This window comes from Bombus fervidus, chromosome 15, assembly GCF_041682495.2.
Source record: "Bombus fervidus isolate BK054 chromosome 15, iyBomFerv1, whole genome shotgun sequence".
In the NCBI taxonomy this organism is placed as follows: Eukaryota; Metazoa; Arthropoda; class Insecta; order Hymenoptera; family Apidae; genus Bombus; species Bombus fervidus.
Window position 1 is genome coordinate 9,969,705 of NC_091531.1, and position 18,436 is coordinate 9,988,140.

An 18,436-nucleotide genomic window follows, 5' to 3' on the forward strand; every position below is an offset into this window, starting at 1 on the left:
ATCCTTCGTTTATTAGATACTTTTTCTTCTCTCTTTAATCAATTATACGATTTCTGATTGCATCGCGACCTTTTCCCTGCTCTGCGAATGGTTTCCTCCTTTTTTTAATAATTCTATGCAATAACAGATCAATTTTCTGTCGAATTCAGCCGCGGCTGGGTTTCAACTTTTTCAAACGCAAACCATCGACGGTAGAAATGCGCTTTGCGTTACGTGTGCATTTGACGTGTACCAATTACTGCGTGTCTTTGCCAAATTCGCCGCCATGATACTTGCCAAATAATCGATACTAAATTTTCCGTTTCACTCTATCATTATGTTCCGCGCTTTCGTGCGAATTTCCTTTCAAATCGAGAAACTCCAGAAACTCTATCTTGAAAAAAGATCGTCGCTGCACTTACTTACAACAACTTCCTAATGATCATAGAAATTCGTTTGATTGCATTTAATTTATTTTTTCCAAATTTTTCAATGAAACTGGGGACGTGCATTTTCAAAAAAGGTACAACAAATCGATCGATCGAAATATTCGCTGTTGCTTTCTGTAAGTTTAAGCCATTCGTCGGACAGATGAATTCCAGCACGTAAAAATGTTGCGTCTTTGGACAAGATCGAATCGTCGGTCGGATCGACAAAGGAGGACGTTCTGCGAAATTGCTGCGTGACGACGCTAGGCGGGCACTGCTTCTATGACAAGAGACGTCATATCGATCTTGGTTGGGACGTCTTGCGGCAATCAGCTTATTCGTTAGACGTTACTCCTTCGGATTACCACGTGTTCCGATCGATGCAACGTGCCTTATCCGATAGCCATTTGCAATTAACGGACGACATACTAAAGCGATTTGACGATCGAATCTCGTCCAAAGACGCGGCATCTTGCCGTGATGGAATTCATCAGCTTGGCACATAAATGGCTTGCGATATTTCCTTCTTAGATAGACTCTGAGTTTCACTGAAAAATTCAAATTGTTCGCTCGTACGTCCAATGCAATCTTCGCGTTACTAAAAAGATTATTACGCGTAACTATGAAATAATTCATGGTAATTTGAAGGAATTTATGGTTGGCGAGCGAAGGAGATCCGGTCGACGACGGATCTAGAAAGCACGGTTTCATCGTGTTAGCGAAACTGGTCCAGAAGGTGGATCGAACGGCAGAAGACGGTGAATCGTATTTAAATTTCAAATGCTCCTTGAGAAAGCGGCATAGTCGGATATAATCGGATATCCGAACGTTCCCGTGGAAAGCCAGGTATTACGTGGATACCGATTTACTCGGGTAACCAGCTGGAAAGCAACTAGAAATAAACTATTCTCTTCGAACGTTTTACCCCTGCTGTAACATTCCACACCCCCTCCCCCCTCCCAACCCTTTCCAGTCGTTTTATATATAGAACCTGGCGATCGATTCTGGATATTTTCACCTTCGTCACTGTTTCAATCTAGCCTTTTCCTTCTCTTTAAATTATTTCTCTCTCTCTCGTCCCGGTTTTTTATTTCTTTTTACTTTTTCCCTTGTTTGATATTGGTGTAAGTGGATAATGGGGCTTAGATTACCCGTTTAATTCCTTAACAGTGCAATAAAACGACGAAGAGTTCAGAGAACCAACGATAATAATTCAGAAGACAATTGCTTCTTTATCGTTAAAACTTGTTGCATTTCTAACGTAATGTAACGAGAAATACGCCAACTATTAATTGGTATTATCGGTTATTTTTATATATAATTTTTCTCTTCTAAATTATTTGGAAGAGCTCGAAAATACTACTATATACTTATAGTAATTGTTACTACGTACGCAAATATAATCTTGACAATTTCTCAATGACTATTTCGATTCGTTCGAGTTTCGTGTCTTGATATTTATAAAAAGGACACACGTGTAACTATAATTATTTCCAAGAACGATTATTTAGCTAGTAGTTAATTTATGGCGAGTATCGTTAACAACGTACACGAGATCTTCGTTGAAAATGGAAATCCCAGTTATTCGGAACCGTTTCCGTATATTCTGTTATGATCGGCGTCCTTAAATATTTTCGTGGACAAACAAGCGAGGGGGCCCGCGACGTATGGCAAACAAAATAAATAAAAGTCTGTCTACTTACGTGAATCGAGGCAGATCGGAGACAGATGAAAGGGAGATTTTCGGGTGCAGGATCGTATCGTCGACATTTACGGGGTCGCCCTACGCCGATGGAAGGTCGGAAAAGACAATTTTCCCGCGACTTTAGTAAAAGCCAACGAAATCGACGTATTTTCTATATAAAAACGCCGGGCCGACGAAACGTATCACCGAATTGTCGAAATTATTCAAACCAACAAGAAGCTTCGAAGAAGAAAAAAGAAGAAAAGCGGAGGGAAGATCCAAAAGAGAAAGGAAAAATTCGTTACTTCGTTCGGACTCGAAGCTTCGCTCGCTATAATCAAATTTAATCCCTAATCGATACGATGAAACACAAATATTATAACTCTGCGAGGTTTTTGAGATGTATTAAGTTGTAATATACGAAATATCCAATCTTCTACGATTCGTACTTCGTTGAATCATAAAATAGAAGTTGGTAGGAATTGAAAAATTGATATCGTATCGTGAGAGCCAGAGTTCTGTTTTGAAATAATATTTGTTTAAAAAAATGAATATTAACATATTTAATAATTCTTCTGAAATTATATTAATTTTCCAACAAAATCAGGAAGATACTTGAGCGATCCTATACGAAGACCGCATAGGAAAAACATGACAATTTAGATTTTTAAGCCTAGATAAAAGATGAATATAAGGACAAATATTAGATCACCTGCCAAATTTAAGTGTTTCGTCTTTACCAATGAATATAAGGATACTGTTCGTAATTTTTTAACGAGTATTTATCCCAACAGTTAAAAATTAATATTTTTATCCATTAATAATCAATAATTTGTGCGCGTAACCTAAAAGAGACATGAAAAATTACAAATAAATATTTTCTCTGAAATTCTCGTGCTCTTCTACTTCAAGACATTGATTTCTCTTCTTCTTCTTCTTCTTCTTCTTCTTTTTCTTCTTCTTCTTCTTCTTCTGGACCATACCAAATGACTTCATACCTGTTCTATACTACTTAGACGTGAATTCCACTTACTGCAGGCATTCTTAAGAAATTGATAGACCTGGAAAAACCATAAACGAGAGACAATCGTGTTTCTCCCCTGTGGTCTCCCATGGTCCCAGGTCGGCCATCGACTCAAATTCTCAAAACCAAACATTTCCTCCTTACTCTTTGGTTTCGATTAGCTCGGTGAACCCGGTTTTTCGAAAAATCCTACCTTATAAACACTTTCACGACGAAAATCGTCTGTAATCGTTCAGTGACTATCGAGAGAAATTTTGTAATATTTCGTCGATGATTATTCGAATAATATGACAGCAGCTCTAGGATGGTGAGTGAAAGAGATGAATGTGAGAGACAGAAAACATGTGAGGAACGGAAGAGCCATAAAGACGACGAGAAAGACAGAGACATACCGAGTGACAGACAAGGGAGAGATTGGAAAGTACCGAGTGATACGCGCAGAACGTGAAAATTAAACGTTTCTGAGAATATTGGTAAGATCTGAAAACAATGATTAATTGATAGGCAACGTTGATGCGTTTATGCCAATTTTTTGACGATAGAATTTCGTTCGTCCAAAGCCTCGAGATACGAACGATTCGTAAGTAGATTGCAGACTTTTGTACGTTTTTAGAAAGCTTAACGATTTGTTTCTTCTTTTTTTCTCTCGCTCTTTTTTCTTTCGTTCTTTTTTTTTTTCTTCTTATATTGATAAAAATATAGATTTACGAAACGCTTCGACTCTGCCTATCGTCGTTTTCTCGTACTCTTAATATTTTCACAAATATTCAATATTCTCGTATTTAATATGCCTCGCCCTATGTAGAACAAGAAGAATAAGAAGAGGAGAAGAGAAAAAAATAAACGAAAAAGGAACGGAGAAGAAAAGAATGAGAAGAAAAACAGAATAAAGAAAAAGAAGAGACAACTGTAATGTAGGGGAGGCTCGTACCTTTTGCCCGCTGTGCAGAGTATCTCTGTAAAGTAAAACAGAAAAGAGAAGAGTTAGACAAAACGTACACATAAATACAAGACAGATATGAGAGGTTAAGAAGCGACTGGAGAAAATGGCCGACTCGAAGGGACAAAGAACAGAGAGAAAATGGAGGAGCCAAGCGGTTAAAAGGCGCCGTATACAAGGCGCGAGAAAATATATTTTGGATATTTGTAGGATCGTTTGCAGACGTTAAAACGATGAAAAACGTTCGTGTATAAAAGTGCCGTTCGTGGTTTACCGTCAAATTATAAATGATAATATTTCCCATAGCTGTACCAAGTACTTTTACTACTACTATTATTTGTAGAATAATTTCCAAACGATTTCAGAAGAGCGTAAAACAATATTTTAATACGGTATGTTTGCTTGGTTTTGATTCGTCAACTGCTTCATTGATTTTAGCGTAAACTATCATAATGGATATTACCGATAATTAAAAAGTAAGCCTCGAATGATATTTTTGTACACGAGTTATTCTCGAGACGTTTTAATGTCTGGAACGATCCCGTGAATATCCCCCATATATATATATTCTGGCAGCCAGAGGGTATCTACGAACATGATTATGGCAGGGACGAAGGTGCAAGATTCAGACAGAAAGACAAAAGGAGACAAAGAGACACGAAAAGCGGGGTCACAGGGGGAGGGGTCGAAAGAGAGTGTACAATGCTCGAGGGTGATTTGTACGATGATCGGAGAAGAAATGCTGATCCGCTGCGCCATGATCCTGCTTGCGACTCGAGCAACAATTCGCGATAATTTATTACACGTGTATCGATTATTCGGAGCTTCTTATTGATTACACTTATTGATTACTTTTAAAGCGAGGGATGTTTATAATTTTCGTTAATGGAATAAAATGTAACGCTCAGTGATTAAGGTTGGCATTTTGCATCGTTTATCAATCCTGAAAAGATATTACACATATTTACATTGTCCGTTGAAAATAGCCTTAGATCATAATGCTGTAAATATTATTTATTAACAGGTTATAGTGGAGAACGCACGTGATTCGTCGCATCACTCACTCGCATGACATAAATAAATTAACATTAAATAAGTAAAGAGAAACTGTTAGAAAAAGAAATCTCTATAAATCTATTTCGATAGTTTACAATTTACGAATATTGCAGCTCTAATTTATAAAATAAGGTAGAACGATGGCGAAGGAACTATTTTCTACAAATTTTGAAGTTCTTCTTCGATTATATCTTCGGTGCAGGATCGCCCAAAAACGAAAAAATGCCGCCGAATTTTGCAAAAAAAAAAAGGAACAATTCTTCTTAGTCTACCTGCAACAGTATAATATTCCATTACTTTTTATTTTCTTCCCCAAAAATTTGTTAAGGACAGCTCTAGAATGGAAGTTATACGGGAGGGAAACCTTGTTAATAAAATCAACTAAGAGAGAGAAATTATTCTACAGTTAATTTCGTGGTTAAACGTAAGAAAGAAAAATCTGTTAAGAGATTAGCGTAACAGCATGAAATGCGAAGAAATATTAGTATCTACTTGATGATACGTTTCCGTTCGTCCGACCTAAACATCAAGCATTCTTAAAAATAAGAGACAGAAATACGGTTGTTCGTTATAGGAAATTTCCAGTGACCTAGGAAGATTAAGGCGGTTAATTTAATTTAATTTAATTAAAAGAACGTTTGAGCTTAAAAATAAAAAGATCTTTTTTTTTTTTTTTTTGTCTATACACTATACTTTTGTATAGCAAAGAAAATTACGAATTACAGCTGTCTTTTAATTACGACACGCGCAAATTTCCATCCGTATTCTGAAATTCCAACATCCATTAAGAATTTCTTGGATTACGAGATATTTCGTGACGGATTAACCAACATTTCATAAACTCACTGACACGAATGATCAAAAAGCTCACAAATGGTCCATATTCAGGCAGCGATAATCCATTCCCAACCACCTCCATTCGCGATCAATTGGATTCTCAATATTTCGAGATAGATCGACGAATACTTCCGTAAGCCTACACAAGCGAATTATCAGAAAGTATTGGAGCGAATCACGTTGAAAAAAGATTTCGATTTAACTGGAAATCGTGATTCGATTCAATCTGAAAATCATTTATCGGTTCGTTCGATTATTAATATTTCGATAATTCACGATGAATTTGATAAATGTTTCAAAGGTCTGCCGCTACTCAGAGATTATTATTAAACAATTGCCACTTAATCTGGAATATTGATTTCACATGGAAAATAGGTCCGATTATTATGTGAATTACGAGTATTTCTAGAATTGGCGTTCGATGAATATTCTATAAATCTATATTACATTGCGTTATCGTTAAAAAAAAAAGAAAAATTATCATTTAGTATTTTACGAGCGTTTTTGTAATTCGAGACAGGTCGATGAATATTTCGTAGTCTAAATTATTAGAAAGCTGCAAGTGGTCCATATTCGTACAATCAATATTTCATTCGTACGTACATTCCGCAATCCACTCGTGGTACTTCGCTCGTGATTACTTTTTTAGATTATGAATAAGCAAAGATTCGCTTGTATATTTAAATTATCAAATAACTCGAAAACAACAACGACCTCTATACAGATAACTGTCGCTCGTCATTTTGTTTCTTGTATTTTTCCTTCATTTGAGATCTTTGTTCGAAATTTGTCGTTCCAATAAATAAACCTCAACTACGAGCGTAAACTCTATCAAAACTAGCAAAAGCTTAAAAAATTACCTTTGCAAAACCAATGGAAATCTTTCGATTCGGTCAGAGTCGCGAGAAAGCGTAAACCTTCCCGTGTGAAACGCTTGCCGTTTCATCTCGATCCGATTTTCCGTTGCTGAGATATCGTCGTTCGAAGAGAACCGAATTTTTCAGCAATTCTCTGTCGCTGTCTCTTGCACACGCACGGACCTCTCGCTCGCACCGCGTCATCGACCAATCGCAACGTCGTTAACAGTGCGCTGATCAGTGACAGACAGCGTCTGCGTCTTTTTACTATCGCTACTACTAAGCGTACGCATTTCCTGGAAAAAATGTGGGTCAGACAACTGCGATCTGCCATTCATAGTTCTATAGACTTAGACACGTCTATCGTACTTCGTAGTACCTGTAACTTTGGATCGAATTGAGATACCGACTTAAATCAAAGTGCATTATCGAATGTACGCTTTTCGCTATATTCTGGATAGATAATATCGAGAAATTTTGCGGATCGAAGCAAACGACCGTCGCAAACATGTTTAGCGCGAGAAAATGTTTAACAAATGCTCTGCTACGTTTACACCTACGAATAATCAGTTGTAAACCGCGTAAGATTTTTTCAATTTTCTTCGTTCCACTCCCAGTCTCGCCTATTATAGGTGTACCTATCAATAGCAACTTTGTCACGTTCTTCGCGAACTTATGCAATCGTTTAACGCTAGAAAAGATGGAAAATGAGAGGAACGAATAAAGAGTAGAAAAATAAAATGGACGAAAGAACGCGACAGGTTGTCCGCCCTCTCTTTTGTTCGTGTATCTCTTTTATCGTGTAATAATTTCGTGGTGTAATAACTTTCGAGCGATATGTAAGAAAAGTTAGACAAATTTAAACGTCCATCGATGAACGCTGAAGATTTTTGCAGGGTAGGCAGGTTTGCACGCGCGTTCGAGCATCGTCGGCCTAAGTCGAGGCACCCCTAAGCGCCTTGTGGTCGCCTCTGCGAATGGGTGGCTCAGGCCGTGTTATCGTAGGCTAACAGGCAGCCGTTCGCAAAGGGTTGATAGCGCCTGCCGTCGTGCTGACTAATTAGAATTCCTTCCCAGCGATACGTAATCTCGCTAAGGAAATTAAGCGGACGGTTGGCCCCCGCGAAAAACCTGACGACGCTCGATTTTAGCGGACGGATCGCCGAGCTAATTGTTCTTCGCGACAGAGAATCGTGCATTTTATCTTCCATTTTCTGGCGATGGTCGTGTCGCGATACAGCGCTAACGAAATTTCGTAAAGTTTCGTACAATGCACACGATATATCCGTAAAAAGAGTTCGGTTTGGATACGTTCGTGGGTGCATGTCAATTTTTATTCGACGTTTATTTATATTTCATAGCCCTGTGATAATACGCGAAGATGTGGAAATATTTGCGAACGGTCAAAGGTATTGCCGCGTATCTTTTCTATTAAACGTATTCGTCTGCGCTCCTTCGCGCACAGATTAATGAGAAAATGCCAGGTTTTATCGGAGGAAACTTTTCTCCCTGTTGTTATCGTTTTCATCGGTGGTCGTTGGAATCTCTTGCAAAAGCGTCGGGAACAAGTTGAAAACTATGTAACAAAGCAACGAATTAATATTTCAAATTCCTCGTTGTTCCCGCCATCCTCCGTGTCCAATATCGTTCATTTATAATCGGGTTGGCGGAAACACACCGAAAGCTTCTGGCATTAATATCGTAGAATGGCGAAACGTTTTCGGTGGCACGGCCAGCAGCGAACAACAATCGATTTTGTATCATTTAATCGAACTACCGCGACAACCACCGTTTCCGCGAAAGCTCACCAATGATTCACAATGTGCATTTTACAATTCGCTTCGAACGGTTTTAACTTTCGCTCGACCATGTATGGAATTAATTAACCGCGTCTTAAATTGTATCTCCTTCTTACTAAATTAATATTAAATGGATTACAATGATTAGATTAAACGAGATTACATACTAGTTTAAACGCGTTTTCTTTTCTTTCAGGTTTGTATAATTAATGATTTTCAACATTTTTACTCGTCGCCATACCACTCGTCGTGGTTGGTTCTCCACTTTTTACGCGATTCAGTCGTTTTACGACCAAACCTTGGAACAGGCGTATAAGTGCGTCGTACAAGTGCCAAGAACGCAAAGAGGCGGAGCAGCATAATCTGTAACAGTGGAATTGGCACTCGAAACGGCTACGAACCAGGTTGCACGGGGTTCCTGTGTGCGATGAACGTACACAGCGACACGTATCAGCATGATCGCGCGTGTCGGTAATCGGTAGATAGAGCCAAGCTGGAGTAGGATGATGCAGCAGCTACAGGTAAATGTAATTAGGGATTGATCGAATGGTAAGCACGGGCCTGTCTAATCGTCCGAGCGGATAGCTCTCTTCCGGTAGTCGGAAGTTTGGAAGTTGCTAGTCCTGTGTTTGCGATTTCTCAGCTTGTTGGCGATCTTACTTTCGTAAGTTCGTTCATCGTAGAAAAGTACGTAATATAAATAATGATAAATTCTGTGATACATTAAACAAGAAAAACAAGCTTCGACGTGGAAATCATTTTACACGTGGAAATTACAAAATTTGCAATTACTATTTAAAATTAAAAGAAAATCCTTGCGCGTTTTACACATTTGTCATAAATGTATAAATATCCAAATGTCCGGATAATAATACGATGGGAAAAGTACAAAGTCCGACGGAGTACAAATTACCGTGTAAAATCTGTTCGCTGGCATAATCTGTTTCAATTATCACTGTTTGTTTAAGACCAGAAACAGTGAGAACCGTTAGACTCGACGCTCGAGAACATCGGTATATATGCGCACACAGAAATGCGACGAGTTTCGAATCAGCCTGTACGATCCTGAACGATGACACAAAGCAAATTAGACGTATGATATCTAGGTTACCGTAATAACTTACCCAACGCGCTCACTTCGTTTTACCGAATGCTGGAAATGCATCGTGCAATGTGCTTAATGTACTTAAAATCCTATTACAGTCCACGCCCAGCAAACGGAGATCGTGATTCCGTTTCCGTGCTACAGGTAAAAATAGGACGCAAAACGTATCAACAAAGCGTCTATCGCGTTTCCCGATGTTTCTTTTTTTAATATTTCCAGGCAATGAAAATAAAATCAATTTTACGTTTGAACGGTCAAAGTCAATTTTAAGTTGCAGTAGTCACTATCGAAGCAATTATTTTCAAACTCGAAGCGAAGCTCGGTTCTGTCAGAAATGAAATAAAACGAGAAAGAGAGTTTTACGTTTGCTACAAATTGGCTTATTAGGATTGGCCAAACGCTAACTAATACCGATTCACGCTGTAAGTAACGAAACATATCAAAGGAATATACGTACACCTTGAAAATCGAAAATCAGATTAAATTTTCAAGACAACGAGTTAAATAAGGAACAATTGCCCGCTCGTTAATTTAACGTTAATTACCCGCACCGTAACACGATCGTTGCTTTATGCCATTTTTCGATTGAACCAAAGGTTTGGGATAATTTGTATTGCTCGCTATTAGCGAGAGTTTAAAATATAAAAGTTTATTATTTCCTTTACGCAGTTTTATTTCTACCCAGTATCAATTGGCACTGGAGACGATAAAGCTCGTGAAAACGGTCGAAACGAAGAAGATACACGGGCCAGGATCAAAGAAAACTGACATCGATGACCATCAGGCACTATCGAAAAGGGAAATTAGCAGAAAGAGGGAAACGGAGAAAGCGTGGCGTAAAACGAGTGGTGCGGATCGAATCCGGGGCTCGTTATCCGGAACTAAACGTCCAATCGAACGTTTATGAGCCACCCGAATGCCATGCGAACAGCAGCTACACGCATCAATAAGCAAATAATCGAACGCATTCGAGTTACGTATCGATGACGATACGACAGATTGCCTTTCCAACGAAGCGGCACACTCAAAATTCTCCACGACCGCAAACAGTCGCGGCGATCGAAACGATCGTCCGTCCAGATGCCATTTTGCGTTCATCGATCGACTATTTGTCGCGAAGCGTTTCGTTTGTGACTTCGAGCGGACCTTGGGGTCGATCGGATTTCTTATCAAGCGTCAAAGTATTCTTAAACGTGGATGAGATAGAGGGAAGGAATTTGCGCGAAATAAGCAGGATGAAATTATTAATAGAACGTAGATACGATACAAGGCTGTGTAAATTATAAATAAGATAAGAAAGAGGATTGAAAATCTTTGCGACAAGGAGGAAGAGATCGTTAATAAAATGTACAACAGTGTACAATGGCAATTTCGTTGTTGCGGTTAATTTTATAACATAAATTTGTACAGACGCTATATGAAATGAGAAAGACGGGAAAAGTAACAGCGTGTTTGAACAAACATCGTTACTTGAAATAAAATTACAATTCTTCCGAACGATGACACGAATTGTGTCAAAGAACGAGCTTTTCTGTACAATTTCATAAATACGTCTGTGGTAATAAGACGTGGAACGAAAACAAGATTCGTCGGAAGGCGGTTGAATTTTCTTGAAGCAAGAAAATTCCGGGCATATAAGAAGGACGCTTTTATATATTCTTCAATTTCAAGAAACGATTAAAACATTGAACTAACCGTAATAAGGAAGAGACGGAAGGCCAGAGGCACGGTCTTGCCTCGACATTCCCCCCCCCCCCATTCTTCGCTCAGCCATTTGATACACAAGTAATCGAATTTCTTCGCAATTTAACAGACAACTGAAAACATGAATTTTAATCTGACGTAATTCCTCGGCGATGCAAACGGCACAAACGAACCGAACGTTACGCAAAACGCCTACAAAAGCTCGTCCAATTTCGAAATGAAAAAGCTTCTTCCCTCGAAAAGCAATCCCAACTCACTGTTTCGCTAGATACAGACGGATACAATTATTAACCGTGTTTCATCCTACGAAAATAAAAATAGAGAAAAAAGGCAGAGAAGAGAGAGAGAGAGAGAACGAATAGGGGAAGCTTTGAGAAGCGTTTAAACGATAGGCTAGGAAAATCCACGAGAAATATCACGGTGGGTATCAAAAACAGTCAGAAAATAAACTCAGCGAGCCAATAACGAGAAGAATCTCCAACCGAAAACGTTCATCAGACGATGATGCTGTTCCATCCGGAGAAATTATCTGTTTTTCTTTTTTTTCATCCTCTTCTTTTCTTTCTTCTTTTTCCACTATCTTTTATTACTTATTTCGTTTCAACTCTTTTTTGTTTTTAATTTTTCGAAGGAAACACGCGGTCGTAATCCAAGAACGAAACTTGTTTTTCAAAGTTCGCTTTCGTGCGATTGGTTCGACACGCGCAACGATTGCCGTTTCTCGTTCGATACCCGTTGATCGTAGCCAACTAATTTTTCCTTCTGCATTTGCCATGCTTCTTTTACTCTTCCTCTTTCTTATTTGTGGACTCTTTTACGTTTGTTTTTATGCTTGTTTACCGAATGTGGATAAGAAAGTATCTGACAGCTTGGAAATTTCCGACAGAAATGGATCAAACAGGATCTCTGTTTAGGATGTCGGATGATTCTGAAATTTGCAATACGGGTGACATATCTCTTAGTTTATCCTTTTAGTACCTAATGAATAATATAAGATAAGAGTAATGGAAATTATCGCTCGGATATTCTTGTCTATTTCGAGAAATGTAGACTAAATAGTTCTAACTGCAGTTATAGATCTAAATACTGATGTGCGATCTTCGATTCGTTAAGAGTTGTCGATCGATGTCGACGCCACTCGTTGCAAGAGTCACGCGTGGCAAGCACGAATTTTCTCCAAGCTCTTGGTGCGTTTATGAATAAAATCTGGTTCGAAGATTCCTCTAAATTCACGTTCTTTTGCGAATGAAAGTTGGTAGAATTGAGGAGAATGGAAACGATGTAACGTAATTCGTTACAGGAACGTATCTTCGTGGAAGATCGACGGAGGATGGTTCGTAGGTGAATCTCGGTGAAAGGGATGCTTGTTTCTGAGAAGTGGCGTCGATTATCGTCGCTCTTTTCCCATTAAGCGGCGTCGGTGGCGATCCGTCGGACGAGAAAAGAAACGAACGCGTCGACGGTTTGCGTTCGTACTGCGCCTCGTTTGCGTTTCGCCGCGACTCGGAAACTTCCTGGCCGACTCATTAACGATCGGCCGCGTCCTCGAGATACTCGATGTTCCCGGCTTTCTTTTTCGCCTGCACGTTTCGTAACGGCAAATTGCTTCGTTCTTCCACTCTATCTTCGTCCTTTTCGTTGCGTGTTTTGAAAGTTTCGTTTTCGTTTTCGTTTTCGTTTTCTTTCTGTTTGATCAACTGCCTGATTTTACGGTCGACGGAGGTGGAAACGGAGTAAAGTGGAGTGTTTGGAAAAACAGCGAATATCCGTCGACTCTGATCGAGGATTATTATAATTATTACAAGGATGTACGAAACTAATCATCCGGATCGTCCTGATAATCAGCGGAGGTAGAACGCTGACAGAATCAAATATAGAAACAAACCAAACAGCTTCGATGCAAACAATTTCAAAGAACACGGCAGGATATGGACTTGTAAAGTTGCGGAGAGAAAACGAAGGGAAGAGAACGAAGAAAGAGGTTCCTTAGTGAAAGAGACAATGCGGTTGCAAGTCGATATGGATATGTCAAACGCAGCCAAGCCATAGTAACTACTTTGAATTTCCAATCTTGCGTCCGTCTTGCACGTTCAGCGCTGTCTATAGATAAAACGTCGATGCAAGACAAATGCCGAGGAGAATCGTAGAAAGTGTGTTGCATCTCGTTTGCCTCTTCCAAATTATCGATCTATCGTACAATTTATTACCCGTGTTCGAGGTTTTACTCGCAATTGTTAGAACAACGATATACCGATTAAATATCCAATTAAATAAAGATAAAAACATAAGGCTGGCCTTCCGTCTCTGTCGCATTTTCAAAAACCGATCGTTCCGCGTGATCCCATAAAATCAAATCCAGGATAGTTAAACGCGGTGAGATCAGGTGCAAACATCTGTCAAATGAGACTGTCAATGAGAATTAAGTGTTTGCGTTTGTTCGTGATTGCGCGTAACGAGTCTTAAGAGCAACTTTCCTGGAAAACTTCGAGCGCTTCCAACTATTCGATAAAGCATTTTCAAGACATAAATTTATATACGTAGCGTAAATTTGATCGCGATCTTTTCGGATACCCTGTACGGTATAACAACTTTATCTAGCCGACAATCCCAACGCAGTAACTAAAAAATAACTTTATCAAAACAACTTTAATGTTTCAATGTAGCTACCATAAAATCTCCAACGCGAGGAAGGAGAGAAAGGAAAATATAAAAATTAAATAAACGCACACAAACATAGACAGAGTTATGAGAGTTACTCGTGCGGGATAACAAAAGCTGGTTATATAATTATTGAAGCGACCGGCCAATATTGGCTGGTTGACTAAACTTTTTTACGCACCGGAAACGTGCTCGTCGAATAACGTTTTGTATTTTTCAGTACGGTTTTCATAAAACATCGATTTCACCAAAGAGAGAGAGAGAGAAAAAAAGAAAAATAAAAAAGAGGGAAAAAATTGGCAAACAACGAAATCACGGTTGTATGTCGAACATCTTTACCGCAAGCCATTACTCCATAAACTAATAAATAGAACCACGGTGGTTGAATTTGTTTTTCTTTTTTTTTTTTTTTTTTTTTTTTTTTTTTTTTGAACAGACCGCGATGCTTGTATCCAATTTTTCTTTTTTCCTATATTTGTTTTGTGAAAATGGTTAAATAAAAGTTGTGAAAATACAGGAGGTAAAACAATGAAAATTTCGATACGTTTCTTTGTTGGATAAAGTTATGGAAGTATCGGAAGTTTGAGGATGATTTGAAAGGAATATGATAGCGTTTGCGTATGCTGTTACATGTAGCGGCAATAGCGTGTAAATTTATTTACGCTTTCAATGCGACTCGATTAAACGCAATCTAAGCTACACGATTAATCGAATACGCAAGAACATAGCTGACAGGCAAACGTCGAAGTTTCGAGCGAGACCAATTTGAAGTATCCGCAAAAGACCGTCGCGTAAAATCTGCAATCAATTTATCGCGTAGTTATCGAGAAATTGTTGATAAAGATCGATGCGCACGTTCAACACGTATGGCGGATTTGACAAATATTCAAGAATCGTATCAAAATTGACAGAAAATTAGCAGTTTTCTCTTAAATGCTAATGAAAAAATGGGTTCGATTTCTGGAGGAGCTACGCGAAGCAGCCGACGTGGTAACGTTGCACAATATATACGTTTAGACGTTCGAATAGATAGCGACGATTCGTTGAAATACGCCATTTTCTTGAACTAGAGGTAATTTCGCAAAAGAAAATAGTTTGTAGTAAAAAATATACCGTATAATATAAACGTGAGACGTATTTCTCCTGATTGATTCTATATCGAATCTGGAGGCTGTGCCCTCCCTATAATTGGCAGGCGTACGTTCATATCGGTTTGAGAATAGCTTCGGTCAATAGTCAATCGGTGACCAAAGTTTTCTACGTCTGGAAAAAGTACCGTGAGTTCGTCAGAAAATATTCCAATCTTTCTCGAGGTATTCAGCAACGGGGAAAGAAAAAACAGGGAAGAAGAGGGAGAAGAAAATTGCATACGTTCGACTGAAAGGAAAATCCTCGAACGCGATACGAATCCCATCTCGGTGAGAAAGCCTTTCCAGCCGATCTGTCGGCTTATTTTCACCGGTTTGGCAGAGGCGACGATAGAAAAGAAGAAGAATCGCGGCCGACGTCGCGGTACACGCGTCTACTGAATTTCAGCGACAGGCCCGAAGAATGTCGAGTATCCGTGACGATAAATCCCCTCGAAAAACTGAAAAGGAAAACGGCACGCGTTGATTCGTCACTTTCACGCTACAGAATACCATCTTTTAAAACGTTCTGCAAGATGTATTTCTTGGTACGTCCAAGACATTTGTCCAATCATCCTGACGAAGGACAGATAGATAGCCTTTGGGTAGATGAACGCTCTGTTTTGATCGATCGAAATTTTCGTTAATAAACGGAGTCGTATATTATTAGCCATTAATAGGCAAAAACAAATGACAGCGACCGTAATCCTAACCTCTCTGTCTGACATACGTAATGTCGCGTGTACGAATGTGACAAGTCGTTTAAACGCGATTCAATAATATACCTCGATATATATTCGTGAGATTATTATCTTTACGATCGAATTAGATCGTTGCAATTTAACGCAGTTATTGTTACATTTAAAGCATCGTTAAATGGTTTTCACTTGAAACATAGGAATTAATAGTCCTGGTCAAGAGAGACGTACGGAAAGAGACGGGAAAGGGATTCGTAGAAAGAGGAAAAACAAACGATTTCAACTTTGTGCGCAGGAACACGATCGTTGCAAAGTTCCTATATTTTAGAACAACGACAAAATGAAACAGTTTGCTGTCGAACGAATTTGTTTTTTCACAAGAACGGAGCAATGGGAGGATGAAAAATTGTCAAAAGCCCGGGATCGATTCCATGTTTTCCGAAGAATCGTGTGATTCGAATGTATCGCAGAATCCATTAACACTGAGGGGCTGGGGGAGGTTTGCTTACGTTTCTTCTTCAAATACAGCAGCGGAAAATTTTAGTCGCCCTTTACGCAATTTTTTTCTCTCGCTTAAGCCTCCGTTCTTCTTTAGAGAATATTCGAAAAATCCAGACCTGTTTAAAGATTCGATAAAATATAAAGAACCGTACGAAAATGTAATAAAACTAGAAAAAATATACCAAACATGCGTAGAATATATATCGAAAAAGAACAAAAAAAATATATAAAAGAATACATATAAAAAATATTCAACGATAATAACAGATGCTGAAAATGTATGAAAATACAAAAACGAACGACTAAATAGCATAAAATGCTCGAAAATATATATAAAAAAGGATGAAAATTTAACAGAGGGCGACAGAACGTCAAGATAAAATTGAAAGTACAAAAAATGCAGCAAATTCGAATAAAGTATCGTAAAACGCTAAATTCCATCGCAAAACATTCAAAATCACAATGGAACGCCTGCGAACAAACCCTATTGTTAATCGAATAGCCAGAGTATTTTGCAAAAAATTATCCGATCGATGGCAACAAATCGAACGCGTACGCTCTGCCACGAACGCACGAGCCTACGTAGAATTGTCCGCGGTAATAGCGACAGTTTCCCGGAAATATCTCGGGAACTAGGACGGGCCCCGCCTATTAACACGTAGAGGAAAAAGTTGTTGAGAATTACGTGTTCTACTACCTATTAGAAAATGATCATCGAAATGATCCGTCTCCGACTCGAGTTCTATCCGCGCATTTATCCGGTAAACTCGCGTTATCAAATCGGTGAATCACTGTCCGGATGATCGCTGAAGAGCATATCGTTAGTATCAATCTAGAAAGCGTGCACAGCGCGTTTAAAAAAGATAATTTAATTTACGGTTCGCTGATGTAATTCTATGAACTTTTTGAACAAAGCGGTTTAGCTACGAGTTTAAAGCGTATCTTTAAATGCACCAAAACAACGTTCAAAATTACGACGAAGCAGCAACTACCGGATAAAGTGGAAGGAAACGGGGCAAAAATAACGTGGAAATTGACACGAAGGCCGGCGAGATCACAGAGATCTCTGGATCTGTGGGCGTGATTAGCGTCCGAATTCGATGACGGTGCGGCGCGCCGCAGTGACATCGGTCGCGGTATGCCGTTTGATCTTTGCACGCAAATGTTTACGGACCCATTAGGACTCGAATTGTCTCCCGGTGTCGCTAGTTTCCGGTCTCTATGGACATCCAGGATTCGATCGGCGGCCAGATCGGCGTACCGGTCGCGCAAACGAAACCGCTCGCTATCCGCAGAACCTCGCGGATTTGATCAGCGAAAACCAATGCAACGGCGATCGCCTCTCACGGCTCTACGAGCTTCTGTATCGTCGCGCCGATTCGAAATTAGGTCAATTAATAATCATGGACGAAGCCGAGCTTCCGGCGAAAATTCGGCGAAACTAGCCGCGCGGAGATTACGCATCGACCGAGAATGTTCGGATTAGTTCCTTTGACGAAAATTACGTTCCAGCTACTTTGAATCACGCTCAAAGTTTCCTAGATCGTCGATACGGCCAGGTTGTGGTTAAAACCGGTATTCACCATCTTTTTGTGTAATCAACCAACGCACGCTGTGTTCCGTTTAACTGGAAATACTCAAATATCTGGAAAAATACGAGCGACGCGAAAAAATGTTTCGGACAAAAAGTCGTACGGTATCGAGAGGAACACGCTGTGCTTTTATCTATTTGACCTTACGACGACAACGATATCGTACAGCTTTTGTCGGAAACATTTTTTCCTGCGATTCATATTTTTCTAGATATTTCCACGTTAGAGGCTTCCGGTTAAATAGGACGCACTGTACATCAAGCGAGATATTAACCGTTTATTTTAACAATATTACTTTACAGATAAACGTTTAATTACGGTTGCATATCTTGACGGATAGCTGGCGATTTTTTTTTTTTTTTTTTTTTTTTTGGCGTTTCGCCAAAATAGCGAACTTCCTTTTTCCTCTATTTAAAAAATAATTTTTCGTGCGCATAGCGTAGACTT

General features: G+C 39.2%; 1 protein-coding gene across 5 annotated transcripts in view; it reads right to left on the minus strand.

Moving 5' to 3' along the window:
- Positions 1-18,436, minus strand: part of Heph (polypyrimidine tract-binding protein 1 heph) — a 432,396-nt gene that overhangs the window by 389,746 nt on the left and 24,214 nt on the right. Inside the window, exon 2 of one of the 5 annotated variants that reach the window (XM_072018577.1) lies at positions 4,047-4,071. The exons of the other annotated variants lie outside the window; for them this stretch is intronic. Coding sequence (XP_071874678.1) covers positions 4,047-4,071 — 25 coding nt within the window. The remainder of the gene's footprint in view (positions 1-4,046; positions 4,072-18,436) is intronic. 5 annotated transcript variants of the gene reach the window in all.